Genomic DNA, 21,512 nt, shown 5'->3' with positions numbered 1-21,512 from the left:
ATATAAAAGATCTAGGTGATTCATCCTGTTCGCTGGTTACGACTTTAGTTACCTGCGGATCTCGCAACACTAGTTTGTCGCTTCTCTGTTTTACACAAAAAATGCGTAATGTCAGAGTGTGGCTTTTTATTCTCTAATAACCATTGCTTTAGTACCTTAAGCTGGCTTATAAAGATAGTTCTTAGTTCTAACTTCCTTTATGTTATTGAGGGTCTTTCACATAGCTGGCTTAAACATATCCCTCGAGACATAGGGTTGGTCGTGTTTACCATTCTGTATATTGTTCTGAAGTGGACGGCCAAGTTATTAGAATCCGAGAGCATGTTTAGCCCTTGGGTTTGTATTCGTAGAGCAAGTGCCTTAGAAAGATGTACATCATTAAGGCCTGGTTTCCACCTACTCAGGAGGATTGGATATGACTTATAGCTCGAGTTCACTCAATAGAAATAGAAGCCTTTCACCAGAAAGAGATCAGGAAACTATTCTACCCCAGCATAGTAAACCTCTGTCTCAGGGAAAACTGATTTTTTGCCATCAAAAGCGCCAAAGTAAAGTGGTATAGAGAGGTCGCCAAATCCGGCGTAGGTGTTATCAATGCAAACTAAAACCAGGACTCTTGTAGCTTTGTGACAAAAGAGGGCTGTCGATCTGGTCGGCTTGTGATCTGCCGGTCTTCCCTTAATGATCGGCCTTCGGATAATATGATCTGACAAAATCCCTGCCTTGATCGTCAATCCGTATCATTTGATGATTGATCCAAGGGCCCTGAGCTGTCAGATTCCAGCTCTGAAGCTGTCGGCCCTTGATATGAACGATCCGTTCACCGATCTTGATCATCCGGCCTTCAATCGGTTTGGATGAACTGGCAACAAGTACCTCATAGTTTCTACACGTCAGAGAAATCCTCGATCTTGTTGTCTGACCAAGCAAGGTATAGGCTTCCTATATATATATATATATATATATATATAGAGAGAGAGAGAGAGAGAGAGAGAGAGAGAGAGTTCCTACTCCCCGGGGTAGACAACTTATCTACTCTGTGGGCTTAAAATACAGTGGGGGCCACATTTTTTGGGTGATCCAAAGCATTCATTTGATGGGCCCTCACATAGATAGGGTGTGCCCAAAAAATCAGCTCCATAGGATCATCCCAACCCTTTAGTTCCTTCATCAATTGGTGGGTTGTTTGGGACATGAAATCCTTTTGAGAATCAGCAAACAACTAGCTCCCTCTCCATCTATCTCTCGCATTCAAGACTTTTAGGTTTGGAATGAAATGGAAGAGATTTCCAACAGTGGATTGAAAGAGTGGGAACAAGTGACATTCCCTTACTCATCATCCTCTTCCTCATCAACCCAATTCAAATCTCAACCCCCATCTCACTCCCATGGGAAAGATTGGGAAATAGTTTCAACCCCAAAAAATGGGCAAAAATGTCCATTTTTTGCCTCCACAAATCGAAGGGTTAGGATGATCCTATGGAACTGAATTTTTGGGCGCACCCTATGTGAGGACCCATCAAATGAATGCTTTGGTTGAACCAAACAATGTGGCCCCGACTATTTTTTAAGCCCACGGTAGATAAGTTATCTACTTTATCTACTCCGGGGAGTAGGAACTCTTTTCTCATATATATTTTTTAAAATTGACATATTTTCATTGATACGATGAAAATTACATTGGGGACCAGGAGTCCCAACTAACATTACACAATATCGAATAAAGCTAGCCAGGGCATACCCTGAGCCAGACAAACTGAACAAAAACAACAAAAATCTGAGTCTTTTCTTCCTACACCATGCCATGGTAGTATACTTTGTGTTACGACCTTGAACACCCAAAAAATTTCCTAACCTTCACACTTACGCTTATGTCCCCCAAAATGACCTAAACTTCTAGTAATTTCCAGAAATCTATGGGATCCTCCCTTCTTTCAAAGGCCTCCGGCAACAACTCGCCTTCAAACGGCTCACCTATGCCGAGCACTTTTCCAACTCCTCCATGATGTGTTGGATTTGGAAATCCGGCATGTCAACGAGAAGATGCTCCGGAATCCGATCCAAAAAAACCAGGATTTTTTCTGTTGGCGATCCATTCTTCCACCAGCCGGATACCTACCACCTTGTTAGCTTCCCAATTCAGCCTCCTCGCGGCCCTTTCTTCGCTCAACATTAATTTGAAGAAAATGGGTGTTTCTACAGCGGCGAGTGGGTTTCTTTGACTGTGTTCGTCCCGCAGAGACTGTACAAAGTGAAGGGGCGATCTTGAGTCTCTAGTTTAATTAATTTCCACTGCTTCCGGAGGAGATCTCGTGACATCTCTTTATGGGTTGGGTCGTTGATGGAAGCCCTCTTCATTGTAGGTCATCGTCCTCATCCTCTTGAGGATATTTTCCAAAACCAGAATCTCCATAAATAACCGTTTGTTCCGACCTCCAGAGCAAGAAGACGAATCATTATCCATACCTACTTGATTGAGGGTGAAAATAGGATGCCCAGTATACCAAGTAACTCCAAAGAGCTCTCCTTTGTGCTTCTTCGCTTCAAGTTAGTACACCAATGATGCCCTATAAGTCCAATCCCAAGACCTTACAACTTCCTGCTCCTATATAATAAAGATAAGTAAAGAGTAGTGCGCATAGGACGCGGGGACACGTCGAGAAGGGTAGCGAAATCCTAACAGAGCTTCTTTTAGGACTAAAAGTTAAGTAAATAAAAATTATGACCCACTCCCCAACCACAAAAAAAGAATAGATTTAGGGGAACTTCTGCAGTACGTTTTAACCTTTATAGCCTCGCATCTGCTGAAAATACTAGAAGGTGGGTCCCTCGTTCTCAAAAAAGCCAAAATCTACTAGTGACTGGGGGAGCTTCTAGTGACTTAGCCGTAAGCAAAACCTACCCTGGGTGAATGGGAAATTAATTTAAGAGGTTTTGGAAACCGGCTACTGCTTTTCTCCCTTATTGCTCCTGAAGACTTCTCCAAAATGTTTGTAAAAAGTTTTTCTTTTGATCTTGCCACCCTGGCCTTGAGTTTTAAACCAAGATGGCTCTCGCCAGAAGACGTGTTCCTTACTCTTGAGTGACGTCCAACTTTTTTACTCATCTTGGTGGACAGATCTAGCCACGCAACTTTCCGTCTAGGGGTAGCAGGGTCATTTGATTTGGACCCCACCAGAGAAAGGCAAGATTGACTAAATTCTTGCTTCTAGGTCCCATCAGATCCAGTCTTGGGGAGCGCGCCTAGGTCCGGTTTGAAATTTGAATTTTGCAAGGGGTCCGAGGGTTCACCGGAAAGCAAGCCCCGAGTTTTCGAAGGGCCTTCAATTGGTGACGATGTCGAATTGCTCAAACCAGCAGGACCCGAAGTGGATTCAATCAAAGAAAGCGATCGCCGAACCGGGGAGCAGGAGTGTTAAAAAATGGTTGAACACTTACCTGATTTTTTTGGGATTTCAATCCCGATGGTGTAGACATGATCTATGATCCTAATTTTAACGAAGGAACCTGAAAAATTCCATCGGGGGGCTAGGATTTTGACCGAGACAAAGCTCATATAGTGCTGGTTACTGCCTTCCATCTGTGTTTCCAGGACCTTACCGAAAAGACTCCCTATAGCCTCCACCGTTGATATGGCCCAAGTATGTAACGATATACCATAGAAATTTACCCATAGAGCTTCCTCTCCTTGAATAAACTCCCTACTCCACGGTGAGAGAGAGAGAGAGCAATTGATTCCCCAAAGCCTCAGGTCCCTTGGTGAGGTTCTGTGAAGCCTGCAGTTCTGATTCAAACATGAAAAGGAACTCGTCCTCCGCCAAGATACAGGGGCATTGTAGAGATGGAATATCTCAAGACTTTTGTGCCCAGAGCCAAAGGTCCTCTAAGGATCCTTTATGGTCCCTCTTTTTCCCTATCAGGCAGGCTTTTAGGGTATCCATTAGGACTTCCACTTCCCTACCCGAGATGGACAAGATCGAGTTCCCTCCAACCTCATGTAATCCATTTGACTAGTTTTAGGCCACCGATCGCCCTCACCATAGTCAACCTCCAGACGAGGTAATGGGCTAACACGTGTTACCCATTTAGAAGGGTTTCTAATCCGTCGACACCAACGACATTTATCCCTCCACTTGAAGTTAAGGTACATACAGGGGGAACATAACCAGTCCTCACGGGTAATACCTACCCTGATTTTGCTCTCCCTTTGAGGTCACCTCCCCCCACAAGTAGCGAAACCGATTTCATTTTAGCTTGCTTGCAGATTCTGCATCTTTTCCGCCAACTGAAATTATGGTAGTGGCAATAGGGGCATTGCCAATCCTCCGGCCATCTACTTGACATTTCTTTTTTGCCTGTTTTGGATTTTTTTAACAAGAGCCAGAGCTCTAATACCAAACTGATGTGATCCAAGGAGGGGGAAATAGAAGATAGAGTAGAAAAGAGAACAAGGGGGAAGATAAGAAAAATGAGAGAAGAAGAAGAAGAAGAGGGGGAAGAAGGGAAAGAAGAAGAGATATAGGGAAGAATCTGTACTCTCAATTCACTAATTCACTCAAAAATTGTAACTCTTTTCTCATATATATATATATATATATATATATATATATATATATATATATATATATAGAGAGAGAGAGAGAGAGAGAGAGAGAGAGAGAGAGAGTAAAGGGTTTCTGCGCTCGAGCGTAGATAAGCTTATCTGCTCTCTAGCACAAAAACAAGGGTGGGCCCACATTGTTGGGGGGATCCAAAGCATTCATTTGGAAGGGCCTTTCATGGATAGAGTGTCCACCAAAAATCAGCTCCATTGAATCATCTTAGGGTGTCCATTTGTGGGGTGAAAAAATGGGCAGATTAGTGGACAAACGATATCTGTCCATTTTCACCCCTACAAATGGACACCCTATGATGATCCAATGAAGCTGATTTGATTAGTACACACCCCATCCATGATAGGGCCTTTCAAATGGATGCTTAGGATCCCCCAACAATGTGGCCCCACCCTTGTTTCCTTCACTCGAGCGCAGATAAGCTATATGCACTTGAGCGCAAGAACCTTTTTCTCATATATATATATATATATAGGGAAACTATTTCTGAATTCGAGCTCAGATAGCTTATCTGAGCTCGAGCTCCAAAACAGTGTGGGCGCACATTTTTTGGGTGATCCAAAGCATTCATTTGAAAGGCCCTTACATAGATAGGGTGTGTACAAAAAATCAGGTCCATAGGATCATCCTAAACCAACCAAAAGTGGAGGGCAACATGGTTCTTTTTACCTTCAGAACATGGTATCAAAGCACTGACATGGATTTTCTTCTCCATCCTTCTTTCCTTTTATATATATATATATATATATATATATATATGTGTGTGTGTGTGTGTGTGTGTGTGTGTGAGAAAAGTGTACCTACACATACGTGTAGCTAACTTAGATACACCGACGGCTTAAAATACAGTGGGCCACACATTGTTTGGGTGATGCAAACCATTCATTTGATGGGCCCTCACATAGATAGGGTGTGCCCAAAAAATCAGCTACATAGGATCATCCCAACCCAACGATTTGTGGAGGCAAAAATGGACGTGTAAAAACTTTCACAAATCTGTCCATTTTCGCCTCCACAGTTTGAAGGTTGGGATCATCCAATGGAGCTGATTTTTTTGGCATACCCTATCAATGTGAGGGCCTATCAAATGAATGGTTTGGATCACACAAACAATGTGGGCCCACTGTATTTTAAGCCGTCGGTGTAGCTAAGTTAGCTACACGTATGTGTAGCTTCTCTCTCTCTCTCTCTCTCTCTCTCTCTCTCTTTATATATATATATAGGGAAAGTGAGTATGAGCGGCCCCTCATATAAGCTTATATGAGGTGAAAGCTAGAAACACAATGGGCCCACATTTTTGGGGTGATCCAAACCATTCATTTGATAGGCCCTGACATAGATAGAGTGTGCCCAAAAAATCAGCTCCATAGGATCATCCCAACCCTTTGAACTGTGGAGGTGAAAATTGAAAATTTTGGGCAAATTTATAACTGCCCATTTTCACGTCCCCAGTTCGAAGGACTAGGATGATCCTATGGAGCTGATTTTATGGGCACACCCTATCTACGTCAGGGCCTATCAAATGAATGGTTTGGATCACCCCAGAAATGTGGGCCCACCGTGTTTCTAGCCGTCACCTCATATAAGCTTATATGAGGGGCCACTCATACTCACTTTCCCCTATATATATATATATATATATATATATATATATATATATATATGGAAAATTGTTTCTGAGCTCAGAGCGTTGAAGACTCATGTGGGCCCACATTTTTGGGTGATCCAAAGAATTCATTTGAAAGGCCCTTACATATATAAGGTGTCCACAAAAATATCAAGTGATTAGGATCATCCTAACCCTTCCATTTGTGGAGGGAAAAATGGTCATATTTGTGGAGAAAGAATATCTGTCCATGTTGCCCTCCACTTTTGGATGGTTTAGGTCCTTTAGGATGATCCTAACCACTTGATTTTTTTGTGGACACCTTATCTATGTAAGGGCATTGCAAATGAATGCTTTGGATCACCCAAAAATGTGGGTCCACATGAGTCTTGGACGCTCTGAACTCAGAAACAGTTTTTCATATATATATATATATATATATATATATATATAAGAAAAGGAAAGAAGGATGGGGAAGAAAATCCATGTCAGTGCTTTGATACCATGTTCTGAAGGTAAAAAGGATAAGAAGTGAGTTGGAGATGTGAAAAGAATAGAGAACAAAAGAGAGGAGAGAAAGCTAGGGTTTGGGATGAAGAGGGAAAAGTTGTTCGGTTGGAAAGAGTGTGCGTACTCACTCCCGTGACTTTTTTCCTTTGTATTTATTTAACATCAATTTAAGAATGCAAGAGTACCACTCATAAGTAAAATGTAAAGAAAAAGACTAATCTACCCTTAAACTAACAACCATGCTAAACATAATGAAAATTAACTTCAACATTTCCAATCTGGAAAATCTCCCTAAAAGCACTACAATCTTAATTACAGGAAAAAAACTAGAAGACTTAAAATTAGAAAAACTATTTATTGAATCACATAAATCTCTTATCAAATGACTCCAAAATTTTTAGAAAAAGTCAGCAAAAACCTCTAAAAGTCAAGATCTTATCAAAAGAAATTTACGTTCACATGAAGTGGAGGTCTTTCACATAGCACCAATAGAAGCTCCCTTTCTAGAAGATGGCCCCTAACCTAATTAGTATAATGTAGATCCGATGCTTGATTGGGAGGATTTGTCTCAGAAAACCCCTGATCTAAGGTGCGGTAGATAAGAATAAGAAGGAACTTGTGTGTGTAACCTATTTGTTCAACAAATAATAGTTTATTAATGTATCTCTTAAGTAAATACTACACAAACTGCCCTACTCTCCTGCATAATAAAAACGAAGAAGAAATTTTAGCAGTTATCTACTTTCTCAATATTAACAATAGATAAAATTTAACTATGACCCAACTCCATTAATTTGCATTTGCTGATTGTGTTTTGCCAGCTATATTTGTATGGGTAACCAGCCCCTTAACCACAACTGCATGACTTATGTGCACATCACACAGGGCAGGGGAAATTCTAAACCATAAATATCACTTTACTGATCTGTAAATAAACTTCCATTAATTGAACAAATAGCAGAGAAGTAAAACATCTCTGCAAGAACAAATTTTCTTACACTGCTTTTTTGTAATGAAATTACACATTGAAATGTAAAATTGAAATATTACTGCCAATATGAGACTGCAAAGAACTAAAAGTAAAAACTGATGAGGACGAAAATGAGCAGTTACTTATCTAAGGACCCACTTTGAACACATCCTGCGCAGATCTCTGAGGTCTAAAAACTGCCGACCACAACAGTGTCTAGCACTCTGTACAGAACCGTAGCAATCTTTAGTAAATTTAATATGGAAGTTAGATTGATAAGAGAAAAATGTACCATTTGATTGGGTTAATATACCTGACCATCCACAAAGCAAGAGTTTAGGTTACAGCTGTGTTGCATGGATTAAGATTCGCATGTCGGGATCCGACACGGATTCGAGGTGTCAGATTCGGCATACCCCAAAAAGTAGGATTTTTGGATTTGGTAATTTTTAATAAATAAAATAAAATTTTAAAAATTAAAATGTAAAACTTTAAGTGTGTGTGTGTGTGTGTGTCTATATATGCATGAAAATTTTGAGGGTAAAGGGTCAAGGCATTGGATTTTTACTAAGAGAGTCGAAGAAGAAGGGGGAAGGGGGGTTGATGTTCGATGGTGGAGGGTCGAGGCGTTAAGGTTTTTTTTAGGAGAGGATGTATTGTGTTTTTTTTTTTTTTTTAAAGTTAAAAAGAAGACGCTTTAAAGAGAAAATTTACACGATTCGCATTTTAAAATCGACAACGATGTGTCGGATTCGTCCAAAAAAATAGGATTCATGCAGTACACGACTACAACAAGAATATGGATTTGTCCCACACAAATCCATGTCTGAGACACTTGTCGAAACATGTCAACGCGGATTCGGCCTAGGGAGAAAAGAATCCATGCAACACAGGGTTACAGAAACCACAACCCTTGCAAAGTGTACAGAATGTTAATGAAATATATGCACATAACTCAAGGTCTTCAACTCTAAGTTTGAATTACATTTTAACATTCCCACAAGGAAGCAAAAATTTGTTCCAACTATTGCACCCATCTAAATTAGGTTAGATCAGCTATTCAATTACCACTAATCTTCTACAATAATATTTTAGATCGTACTTTTCAGATTTTTTCATTTCTCCTTGCGAATAACATAATAATTGGATAGTTGCTTATGAAGTACATGTTCATGTGGCCATTTAACAATGGAATGCCAAATTTCATCCTTAGTGTACTGAAACGAAATGCTTTTATTTCATTTCATGATGAATGCATGTTCATTTATATTTTAAGATTCGACACTCATGCCTCTCTCATAAAGTTCTTGTCATTTTTTTTTGAATGATCGCCAATTATATTGCTAAAAAAAGACCGAGATGGTCAAGTTACAAAGGAAGGGGAGCAACAAGACAAAGAAAACAATAAAGATTTACAAAACAATTTCACGGGGGGAGAGAATCTAATAATGCCAATGCGTCTTTCGACACTCCTCTTGCAAGTCTATCGGCCACCTCCTTAGCCGACCGGCGAACATGCTTAAACTGAATAGATAAAGGCTTCATCCAATCAAACATTTCATCAAAAAATCTGTCAAATCTCCACGGGCGATTTTGTGAACCATCAAGCCACTTAATAACATTCAGGGAGTCCCAATCTGCAATCACATTGTCTACACAATTCACAGCCAAGAGTTTTAAGCCCTGGCGAGCTGCGCGAACCTCGGCCTCCGAAGAATCCGCCTCCAGAATTCTTGTCATGTTTAATGAAAAAGCGAGACAACAAAAGATCTTTAATAAATTCTCAAATTTTAATATTCTTGAATGATGGCAGGATGGAGAATTCATCATTCATTTATCAGAAGCGTTTAAAACCTCATAGAAGGACATGAACTTGCCCACGGAAAAACTGAGTCAAAATGGGAAAGTCAACGATTGATGTCACAAGTTTTTTATTGACTGGTGAGTCAAAGGAATTTATTATGATTGACTCACTAGGGTCAGACACGAGTTAACTCAGACCAGTTAATGAAAGCAGCTAAGAGATGCTATGCAATGTAGAGTTTTGTATACAAAACGTTTGGGATATGGTACACCATAAGGTCCAATTGGTAGACAGAATCACTGTTGCTTTGGTTTTGAGCTCTATGTCTCAGACATGATTCCTCTCTTATGTAGCTTTTGTTTTATGACTACTGTATGTTTGCAACAATGGTTACGTGAACTTGATATAATCACCATCTTGACTCTTTTGGATGGATACCACGAAATACATCAGATGTTCAAATTTACTTATTCATACCACCACTAATGGTAATGACATTTGAACAGGTACCTGCTCTACAACATGTAAACATTTCGATACATCCAAATGAAGTAGTTGCAATTGTAAGAAAACTTGTATCCTCTCTTTTATTCAACTACTATGGTTGAGGAATGAATGCTCATTTTAATGTGCTAAGGTTGGACTAAGTGGAAGTGGAAAAAGCACACTAGTCAATCTTCTTCTTCGTCTGTATGAGCCAACAGCTGGTCAGGTGAGATTCACATATCCTTGTGATTATTTGGCATCACAATGTAAATGAAATAATATACATTAGACAAAATATAAAATAGGAGTTCGTTCCATCTCAAAATATACTAGACAAAAACCAGAAGCAAATAAAATCAATATGAAGTGGAAGATGCATCATTTTAGCCTGCTGCTAATTTATCGTGGTACATCGTCTCTTAATTATTTAAGAATGCATGTTGGAATATTTTCTGATTCTAGAAATCACTTCAGCGACAGAAACTTATGATGACTCGATGGGTTCAGGATCAAGAGCCTCAATTTTCTACAATGGTTCTTCCCACGCTCATAGATAATGCATTGCAGTGTTCTGCAATGTGCCCATTAGGACTTTTTAGGAATTTATTTTCTTGTTAGTTAGTTTTAAGATTTTTATTTCCTTAGTATTTAGTTTTAGAGATTTAATTTTCCATGTTATTTAGAGTTTGTTTATTTCCATGGAATTTTATTCCATTGCCTATATATAGGCCTTATGTTGTAGAGATGAAAGGACTTTTGATGAATGCATGAATTGAGAATATTTTTCTCCCCCATTTCTCTTCTCCCTTCCCTCTCTCCTTACCCTCTATTCTTTCTCTTCCCTTTTTCTCTTAGTCTCGTACTTTTATCCTCCTATTTCTCCCCTCTAATTTCTTGTCTTTCTCTTCTTTCTTCTATTATATTCTCCTTCTCAACTTCTACTCTTCTTCTCTTCCCCTTCTTCTCTTTTCCCCCATTTTCTCCTATTTATCCTCTCTTGGGCCACAACATCTCGATAGAAAGTGAATGAATCTAAATGCTCAAGAATGTTGGTGTCACCAAAGTCGGGTAGTAATGTAATAGAAGTCTTGTGAAACCAATTTGATAATGTCCAACTCATTTTTCTTATAGCTTAGTAGTGTCTCATTCTTGGACTTCGAAATTTTATAAAAGGGGATAATAGTAAAATCCCTTAGTAAAATAAGGAGAGAGAAAAGAGGTAGTTGCGCATCATGTTATTCCCTAATGTAAAAAGGATAAACATAAAGTTAAAGTACTTTAATAAAAAAGAAAACAAAAAAGGGAGCCTACGACTAAGGGAAAAGAAATCCCTAAATTTTAAGGAACAAAATAACTCTCGCGAAGGAAGAAATGAGGCATCCACTTTTCAAAAATAGGAAGTTACGTAACTCCCCACAAAAGGGGAAATATGCCTTTCCATTAAAAATAGGAAGTTACGTAACTCCCATGCATTCTAAAAACTATAACATTGGGTCTTCTTGATCTTCAATCTTGTTGGGCACTTACATGATCTTCTCCTTGTCTTGAGATATTCTTCGAACATGTTCTTGCACTTGTGGTTCATTTGATTCTTCAATACACCATACGGCTTGAAGGGAGACTACCAAGACTTGACTTCAAGACTAGCCCTTGTTTTTCTTGCTCCAAGTGTTGACATGAATGAACCTTGTCTTAATCACAGCACTATAGCAACCATTAGCAAACTACCATCAATTTGGGTTTGTTGATCATCAAAATAAGAGAGGGATGTACCCTTGGGCTTACATTCTCCCCCTTTTTTATGATGACAAACCTAAATTGATTATGGGGTTGGAGGCTCCCCTTTAATAAAACATTTATGTACATTTTGCCTCCCCCTCAATATATGCTTATCATACATATGAAAATTAAAAGATTTATGACACAATTTAGAATAAATGACAATGAGTCCACGATAAGCATAGGTAGAGCAACATGGTGACTAGGGAAATCATATGCATGGAACACAAAAGTGTGAGAGCAAACAAGTGAGAGCACACATGCATACATAAGCAATTTACCATTCTTCTCCCCCTTTCGTCACATAAAAAAGAATGGGGAAGGATAAAACAAGTGAAAATCCCTCCTTTTTTTGGGTTTTTTTTGTTTTTTGTAAAAAAAACCGTTTTCTCCCCCTTTTTTTGTTTTTTTGTAGAATACATGCCTAGATACATATAGTACTTAGAGAGCAAATAGACATGATCATGGTCTTGATGAGGCATGAAGCCTAATGATTATATGTCTTAAGTAGAATGTGAGTGTACACTCTCCATCTTACAGGTAAGAGGACTAAGAGTACAAATTGAGTAGCTTTTAAGTTTAAGTTGGCATCATGACCATGCTTTCCATAACACACAAGCATTCAAATATATAGAATATATGTATATACATGCCAGTTCAAAATTCTTTTACCTGTTGAAGTGACCACATATTCAAACCACTCCTAAGATCACACAATCTCTCTTCACTTAGGGGTTTGGTGAATATGTCATCAACTTGAGCATCAGTGTGAATGTATTCAATTGATATGTCACCTTTCTGTGAATGATCTCTAAAAAATGATGTCTTATCTCTATATGCTTTGTCCTTGAGTGTTGAATAGGGTTCTTGGTTAGATTGATAGCACTAGTGTTATCACAATGGATTGAAACACACTTAAAATTGAGACAATAGTCTTCCAAGGTGTTCTTCATCCAAAGGACTTGTGCACAACAAGCTCCTGTAGCAATATATTCGGCCTCTGTAGTGGATAAGGTGATCGAATTTTGTTTCTTACTAAACCAAGAAACAAGGGATCTACCTAAGAACTAACAAGTGCCGCTTGTACTTTTTCGATCCACTCTACATCCGGCAAAGTCAGCATCTGAATACCTTACTAGGTTAAAATTATTGGAATTTTCATACCATAAACCTAGGCTAGGAGTCTCCTTGAGATATTTGAATATTCTCTTGACACCTCGCAAATGGGATTCCTTAGGGTCTGACTGAAATCTAGCACATAAACAAACGCTAAACATGATGTCCGGTCGGCTAGCAGTCAAATATAGTAGACTACCGATCATACCCCTGTATTTCTTTTGATCAATAGATGGGTCAAGATCATCTTTGCTTAGTTTGGTGGAAGTACTCATAGGAGTAGGCTTTGTTGGAGAGCTATCCATCCCAAACTTTTTAAGCAATTCTCTTGTATATTTTTCTTGATTAATGAATATGCCATTTTTTAATTGATGAATTTGTAGACCTAGGAAATATTTGAGTTCTCCCATCATGCTCATTTCAAATTCATCTTGCATGCATTAAGCAAACTCTTTCCACATTCTCTCATTTGTTGATCCAAAGATGGTATCATCAACATATACTTGTACAATGAGTATGTCACTTTCTTGACGTTTGATGAAAAAGGTTTTATCCACCTTACCCATATCAAAACCCTTGTCTAGTAAGAATGAACTAAGCCTATCATACCAAGCTCTAGGAGCTTGCTTTAATCCAACAAGGCTTTGTCCAATTTATAGACATGGTTAGGGAATTTGAAATCTTCAAATCCGGGAGGTTGTTCAACATAAACTTCCTCCATTATGTATCCATTTAGGAATGCACTCTTGACATCCATTTGATATAGCTTGAATCATTTATGGCAAGCAAATGCAAGAAGCATCCTAATGGCCTCTAACCGGGCTACGGGTGCAAAGATTTCATCATAGTCGATTCCTTCTTCTTGATTGTAACCTTGGGCTACCAATCGAGCTTTGTTCCTTTGAATCTCCCCTTGTTCATCCAACTTATTTATATAGACGCATCTAGTGCCAATCACATGATGGTCTCTAGGTCTAGGAACTAATTTTCAAACTTTATTTCTTTCGAATTGATTTAGCTCCTCTTGCATGGCCATAATCCAAAAATTATCTTTCTCCGCCTCATCTATACTCTTAGGCTTTATATGTGACAAGAATGCAGCAAATGCACACACATTTCTATACTGAGACCTTGTTTTGACTCCTTAAGAGGTATCACCGATGATTTGGGTACTTAGGTGACCGGATAGAATCTGTTTCCCTTTCCTTTGATCATCAACCTCTTTAGGAGGACTTTCTAGCTCTAGTGTCTCTAAGGTTTCGCTAATATTATCAACAGGCACTTCATTTTTAATTTCGTTTTGGTTTGTGTTTCGGGGGTAACCTCATAATCTTCATCATCATGTAATCTTTTTATTTCTTCACTAAGTTCATCAAATTTCACATGGATGACTTCTTCAACACATAGTGTTCTTCTATTGAATACTCAATATGATTTACTTTTAGTGGGGTATCCAAGGAAAATACCTTCATCGGATTTGGCATCAAATTTGTGAAGGTTATCTTTTATATTCAAGATATAACACTTACATCCAAACACCTTAAAATATTTAATATTAGGCTTTCTATCATTCCAAAGCTCATAAGGTGTTTTGTGAGTGTGAAGCCTAATCATGACTCTATTAATTACATAGCAAGCCGTGTTAACGGCTTCCACCCAAAAGATTCTAGGCACATTTTTTTCATGAAACATAGACCTAGCCATTTCCTGAAGAATCCTATTTTTCCTCTCCACTACACCATTTTGTTGCGGGGTTCTAGGTGTTGAAAAATTGTGATCAATTCCATGTTCTTTGCAATATGAACTAAAGTGAATGGGCATCTTCAGGTTCTTCGGCATGACATGGGTCCTCCCCAATAATATCTCGGAACTCATTCTCTGTTGGAGTGGAGCTTTTTTGGATGTCTTGGAAATTCTATGTGGCAATCCATTCGTATGCGATTATTTGGTTTATTTGGGGCGGGGGGGGGGTGGCAGAATAACCGTATATTTTCAGGGAAATCGAAATCCTGGCATTACATTTTACTCGACATGAAATTGACTATTATCAAATGGTCAAAGTCCAAGGAGGGAATTTCATACACTATTTTGGATATACTCAGGAATAGTTACTCGATTATCTCGGAAAGGAGGCCATCTCGGACAATTTCACCTCGATGGACTACTCCGCCTGATGGATGGTTCAAACTTAACTTTGACGAATCGTTCTTTGGGAACCTGGGATCGGCTGGGAATGGGATTGGTGGGGTACTTCATGACTCTACACGAACGGTTATTATGTCTTATCCAAGGCATGCGGGGGTTTGTGATGCCAATGAGGCTGAAGCAAGAGCCCTTCTTTTCGGATTGCGGTTGATTCACTCTCATGGAATTGGGCCTATTATAATTGAAGGTGATTCTGCAAATGTAATAGCATGGGCTAAGAATCAACGCCCTGGCCCATGGAGATAGTGCATATGTTAGATGAGTGAAGAGATCTTATTCGACTCATTCGCCCAACCTTGGTGCATGTGTGTTGGTCGGCTAATGAAATGGTGGATGGTTTGGCGAAAGAGGGGGTCCCTCGGATGGATACCCTTGTGGTCTATGATGAGGATTTGATATGGATCCCGGGTTCATGATTTTCACATCCGGTATTTTCCTCTGTTTTTGTTTTTATGGGACATCTTGTCCCCCTTATGATGTACTTCTCTTTTCTTTGTTAATAAACAGTTATCTTTCCAAAAAAAATGACTATCTTACTTAAAAAACTCACTGACCAAGTTATCAACAGAATGCAAGAACCCAAGATTCTAAGACGGACCATAACCACTCAATAGTACCTTTCACATTCCTCCTAAATTGGGACTCCTACCCCAAGTTATCAACAAAATGCAAGAAACCAGGAATTCTAAAACGGACCATAACCACTCAATAGTACCTTTCTCATTCCTCCTAAATTGGAACTCTTATCCTATATTGCATCCCAATCTAACACACATTCAGCACCCCTAGTTTGACAATAATCACCTTTGTTAAAAAAATATTTTTGATTCTCAAATATGCCTTTTTGATCTGTTAAAGTATAAAAGATTAAATAACACCTTCTCCGACAGCTTAAGCTTTTGGAGTAATTGGTAGTTTCACATGGTATCAGAGCAAAACGTCCCGAGTTCAAACCTCCTTGATATTAAAAAGCCACATGTAATGGGGCAAGTCAAAAGGATGTGCCACATGTGCCATGTGGGCAACTCACATGATCAAGTTGTTATCAATGGATTATGATCATCTGATTATGATTTGTCCAGAGGCAATGGGCTGGATTATGGTGGATCCGCTTGATCAACCGAGCCAATCACCCAAAAAATTTATAAATTAATTGGTCATTACTAGCATAAGTCTTTATATTATTTTTTCAAATTGTATATTTGAAGAACAACCAAATATGCACAAGAATTAACTTTTTGTATTTATTTTTTGCAATTTAACTGTGTTGTGAAATAACTGAATAACACAGTTTTGTAAAATTGCAATTTTTATGGATATTCAAGAGGGATTTTTTTCATTTTTTAATATTTGCATGTTCATATAATTTTACATTACAATGCAGACTAAAAGAAGCAATACAACATGGGCATATAGGTAATAGACATTTAGGTCTTTTGAACCTAATTCTGCTTTGTCACACCAGCATCAATATGGCTTGCTGAGAATCTGATTAATCTTCAATAACAAGAGTTGTATGTGCAATTTTGAATTGAAATCTCCCAACGATGAGCCATCAAGATTATAGAATTTATTTATCACAAATACCCGCCTAATGTAACATCACCAACCACTATATCAATCCAAAGGGTATATGAAAGTAAGAGAACCCACCATATCTATCTCAATGATGATGTGAATTACAACTTTGAGGGGGGCATGTACTGTACTCCTATGCCTTGTAATTTATTTTCAACATTTTTAGTAAATAGGAGATAGTATTGTTTTTATAGTATAGCAATGCATTACTTGCTGTGGAATGTTTACGCATAGCTACACATCCATTAGTTTAGTGTATTTGTATAAAAATTTCTGGGAAACTAGTATTTAGGCAATACCGACACATCCATTAGTTTAGTGTATTTGTGTAAAAATTTCTGGGAAACTATTTAGGAAAGATAAATGTGATAAATTGTAAAATGCACAGTATTCTTTTTTTCCACAGAATCCTTTCAGCTGGGACTATATTCCAACTCAGATGGACGTCTTTTTTTAATCTGTGACTATGGGTTAATAATCTCTCTCAATGTTGGGGTTAGAAGACTTAAAGTTCATCTTAAACTTGTTTACCCCTTCTTCATTTATTTAGAAATAATGTTGCATATAAGTTCAGAATATTTAACCTAAATGCTCAAATTTTTCTTCTATCTGAAGCGATAACATTTCAGGCTTTATGAGTCTGCATTTGATGACCTTGTTCCATGCATGTTTTATTGTAGATCTTTGTAGATGGATTCCCTATTAAAGAGTTGGACATTAAGTGGCTGAGAGAAAGAATTGGATTCGTGGAACAGGTTACTTCATATAGAATACACACTGACTATAAATTAACTTTAATATTTATTGTGGACTGGTTTCAATGTAATTCAATTTTTGAGCAGGAACCACATCTTTTCCGAATGAATGTCAGTTCAAATATAAGTTATGGTTGCACCAGAGAAATCACTCACAAAGATGTGGAATGGGCTGCTAAGCAGGCATTTGCGCATGAGTTTATTTTATCTCTTCCCAATGGTTATGAAACTTTAGTTGACGATGATCTGCTTAGCGGGGGACAGAAACAGAGGATTGCCATTGCCAGAGCTATTGTTAGGGATCCTACTATTTTGATTCTTGATGAAGCTACTAGTGCATTAGATGCAGAGAGTGAGCATTATGTGAAGGTAATTTCACCAATAAACCAAAACCAACCCTCGAAAATTTTCTTTTAAAGATGAGTGATGGTTAGTCCAAAGTCCAAACCCATTCCCACTGTTGCATTATTCCCTCTTTTCAGGGAGTTCTTCATGCAGTTAGTACTGAATACAAGGAAAAGAGAACTGTTATAGTTATTGCACATAGGTAATCTCCTACGCCTCAATCTCTTGTGTTTTGCCTATTTTTATTTTATTCTCATTGTGTGATCCAATTTTGCAGGCTATCTACAATAGAAGCTGCTGACAGAATTGTGGTAATGGACAGTGGTAGAATTGTTGAGGTAGGTAAGATGTTGCATGGACAATATTATGCTGCTCCTCATTTATGCACGCCCGCAAGTCATATCATTTAGTCCTGTCGATAAACATCCCTTGGCCTCAGTGATTTCCACATAAATAGTGACAAATATGCCAACTCAAATTCAAATATCTCAACTTTGCATGTCAATCCATTTATGTGAATTGAGATCTTTCGGAAAATGGTAGTTTGGACCTCATCTATCATTCTCTCCCATCATATTTGGAGATAATGTTGAGAAAGAAATAAGAACCAATAATTTAGCGACTCTAGATCCTTGAAGGAGATCTGATGATGACTGCAGTACATACATTCAGATTGAAACAATGTTTCAAACTCGTACCTGGTCAAGAACTCAGCCCTAGGCAAAACTTGGTCAACTTGGGTCAGTCAGTGATTTACCCAATGAGTTTTATTGACCTGGGAGTCTTGAAAGGATTTTTATTGGCCTAATAGGTACTTAATCAAGGTCAATAGTTAACACTCCAAGATCTTATATTGACTCGTGAGAGTTGAATTAAATTTCTGTTTGAGTTGGCAGGGGCAAGACTGGGTTTATTCGGGCTAGTATATAGCTGACCCGGCGAGATCTTAAGCATAGCTGCAAACCACATGCATCTATGCATCATATTCAGAAAAAAATGATTGAACCCCATGGAATTCAACATGACCCAGTTCCCAAAGACTTGTTAAACCAAACTATAAGCATGACTAGTTAATAAGATTTTTTGTCATTTATTAGGGGACTTGCTGGACATTCATGCATAAACAGTACATTTCTTGATTGATACTTCTATAGACAGAAAATTAAAATGGGTTGATAAGAGTCCAGTGATCAGATTTTTAGCCTCTGTCCAATAATGATCTTTGCTTTGTTGTACAATATAGGTGGGTGAACATAAGGAGCTTCTTCGCAAGGATGGCCTGTATGCACAGTTAATCAAGAGACAGGTAGATGGATTGACGGACCGGCTGATGGGTTTTTGAAATTCAGGAGCTAAATAAGGCGGATTATATTATGAGTTATGTATTAGAGTTGGCTGATTATATGTAATTCTCCTTCTAGAAGGAGAGGAGACAGCAGTCTTTTGTTTAGGCCATTGATATTGCCACTGCCATGCTTTAATAATTGTACAGATTCAACTTGTCTTTTCTTTTTTGATCTGCTTCTGAGAGTTTTGGGAACTGTAATAACTTTTATCCCTCAAGAGGGGAAAATATCATTTCCCTTGTTTAAATAATAAAAGACAAGATGAGTTAGTGCAATTATCAAAACATGGTAGTGCAAATATCAGTAGCCTTGTTTTTTTAGATACAAATATTGATACTATATTTAAAACGAAGCCCCCTCCCACTTTACAGGGAGATATATAAAAAGAATTGAAAAATAATAATAGGGTGCTGATATTCCCCCTCCCCGACGGCTGGCTAACGTTTCCCACGATTTGACCGGTCTCTCTCTCTCCACACACACAACAGGAACAGTTGGTGGGCCCAACAGAAACCGTTGGTGGAATGGTGGGCCCATCTTTGAACAAAATAGGCCCCGCCCATACCCCACCATAGGATAATCCAAACCGTCCATTTGATGAGCCATAAACGTAAATAGGTTGCGTCCCAAAATATTATTTTCATAGGTTGATCCTAACCCTCCGATCTAAATAGAAACTACATCTTATGCAACCTCTATAGATTGTAAGGTTGTGATCATCCTACGGAAATGATTTTTGCGGCACAACCTATTTACATTGTGGCCCATCAAATGGACGGCTCGGATCATCCTATGGTCTAGACGGTACACTTCATTTTCAAAAATATGAGTGGGGCCTAAATTGGTACGAACACACCATAGGATGATCCAAACCATGGATGGCTTGGATCATCCTATGTTGTGGACGGTACGCTTCCATATGAAAAATATCGGTGGGGCCTACGATTGGGCCTTAATGTTATTGTACGACCAACTCCATAGGATTATCCAAACCATGGACGGCTTGGATCATCCTATGTTGTGGATGGGCCTTAATGTTACTGTACGACGACAAGATGATCCAAACCATTCATTTGATGGGCCAACCCTTCTGGGGGCACAACCCATTTACGTTATGGCCCATCAAATGGACGGCTCGAATCACGGTACACTTCATTTTCAAAAATATAGGTGGGGCCTAAATTGGGCCTTAATGTTACTGTACGAACCACACCATAGGATGATCCAAACCATGGACGGCTTGGATCATCCTATGTTGTGGACGATACGCTTCAATTTGAAAAAATATCGGTGGGGCCTACGATTGGGCAGTAATGTTATTGTACGACCAACTCCATAGGATTATCCAAACCATGGACGGCTTGGATCGTCTATGTTGTGGACGGGCCTTAATGTTACATTACGACCAACTCCATAGAATGATCCAAACCATTCATTTGATGGACCATAATGTAAATAGGTTGTGCCCCAAAAAATCATTTCCATAGGATGATCACAACCCTACAATCTATAGAAGTTGCATAAGATGTAGTTTCTAGTTAGATCGGAGGGCTAGGATCAGCCTATGGATATGATATTTTGGGACGCAACCTATTTACGTTTATGGCCCATCAAATGGACGGTTTGGATTATCCTATGGTGTGGTATGGGCGGGGCCTACGTTGTTCAAAGATGCGCCCACCATTCCACGCACGGTTTCTGTTGGGCCCACCAACTATTCCTGTTGTGTGTGTGGGGAGAGAGAGAGAGACCGGTCAAATGGTGGGAAAGTGACATATATGTTAAATCCTAACGTTTAACGTTAGCCAGCCGTCAAGCGAGGGGGGCGGGGGATATCAGCGCCCAAAAAATAAACTAAGTTTAATCTATACTATTTATAAAGTGAAGCCCATCCTACTTTTAAGGGGTGGTTAAAAAAAGGAAAAATTGCCAATGGGGGGCATCAAAATACGAGAATTGCCGAGGGGGCACACTTTTGAAAAATTGTTAGAGAGGGACGAAATGGGGGTTATCAATTCTCTAAAATGGGGTTATCAACCCTCTAAATGGGGTTATCAAACTCTCAAAAGGGGGTTATCAACCCCTCTGTAACAATTTTTCGAAAGTGTGTTCCCCATTAGCAATTCTCATGTTTTGATGTCCCCCATTTGCAATTTTTCCTTAAAAAAATGTTTCCTAAATAGACCGATCTCTCTCTCTCACACACACACACACAATTAAACGATCACGGACGATGGTAGAGCTCAATTATGCTTCTTCTTGCGAGTACCAATAAACTTACAGTAAAGGGAAAAAAAATATTTACACCCCCCCTAGTTTCTGAACATTCAATTCACCCTGAATTTCAAAATGTGACAACTACATCCCCTTAGGTTGCATTTTGTTTTAAGTAGACCTCT

At 38.8% G+C, this 21,512-nt stretch overlaps 1 protein-coding gene across 5 annotated transcripts in view; it reads left to right on the top strand.

The window, feature by feature from the left end:
- LOC143859580 (ABC transporter B family member 26, chloroplastic-like) overlaps positions 1 to 19,388 on the top strand; it is a 56,497-nt gene extending 37,109 nt beyond the window's left edge. For 4 of the 5 annotated variants that reach the window (XM_077370235.1, XM_077370233.1, XM_077370236.1 and 1 more), the window contains 7 exons: positions 10,010 to 10,066; positions 10,141 to 10,215; positions 17,348 to 17,422; positions 17,510 to 17,791; positions 17,905 to 17,969; positions 18,045 to 18,105; positions 19,011 to 19,388. In XM_077370235.1, the coding sequence (XP_077226350.1) occupies positions 10,010 to 10,066; positions 10,141 to 10,215; positions 17,348 to 17,422; positions 17,510 to 17,791; positions 17,905 to 17,969; positions 18,045 to 18,105; positions 19,011 to 19,109 (714 nt within the window). In that variant the 3' untranslated portion in view covers positions 19,110 to 19,388. Of the gene's footprint in view, positions 1 to 10,009; positions 10,067 to 10,140; positions 10,216 to 17,347; positions 17,423 to 17,509; positions 17,792 to 17,904; positions 17,970 to 18,044; positions 18,110 to 19,010 lie in introns of all 5 variants that reach the window. The other variant, XM_077370232.1, reaches the window with a different exon arrangement.
- Positions 19,389 to 21,512: the final 2,124 nt, after the last annotated feature.

The sequence above is a fragment of the Tasmannia lanceolata genome, unplaced genomic scaffold (genome assembly GCF_043159265.1).
Source record: "Tasmannia lanceolata isolate RefF3 unplaced genomic scaffold, GAP_Taslan_0.1 ptg000034l, whole genome shotgun sequence".
NCBI lineage: Eukaryota > Viridiplantae > Streptophyta > Magnoliopsida > Canellales > Winteraceae > Tasmannia > Tasmannia lanceolata.
Note: the sequence above shows the minus strand (reverse complement) of the source record. Positions and strands in the feature narration are given on the sequence as shown.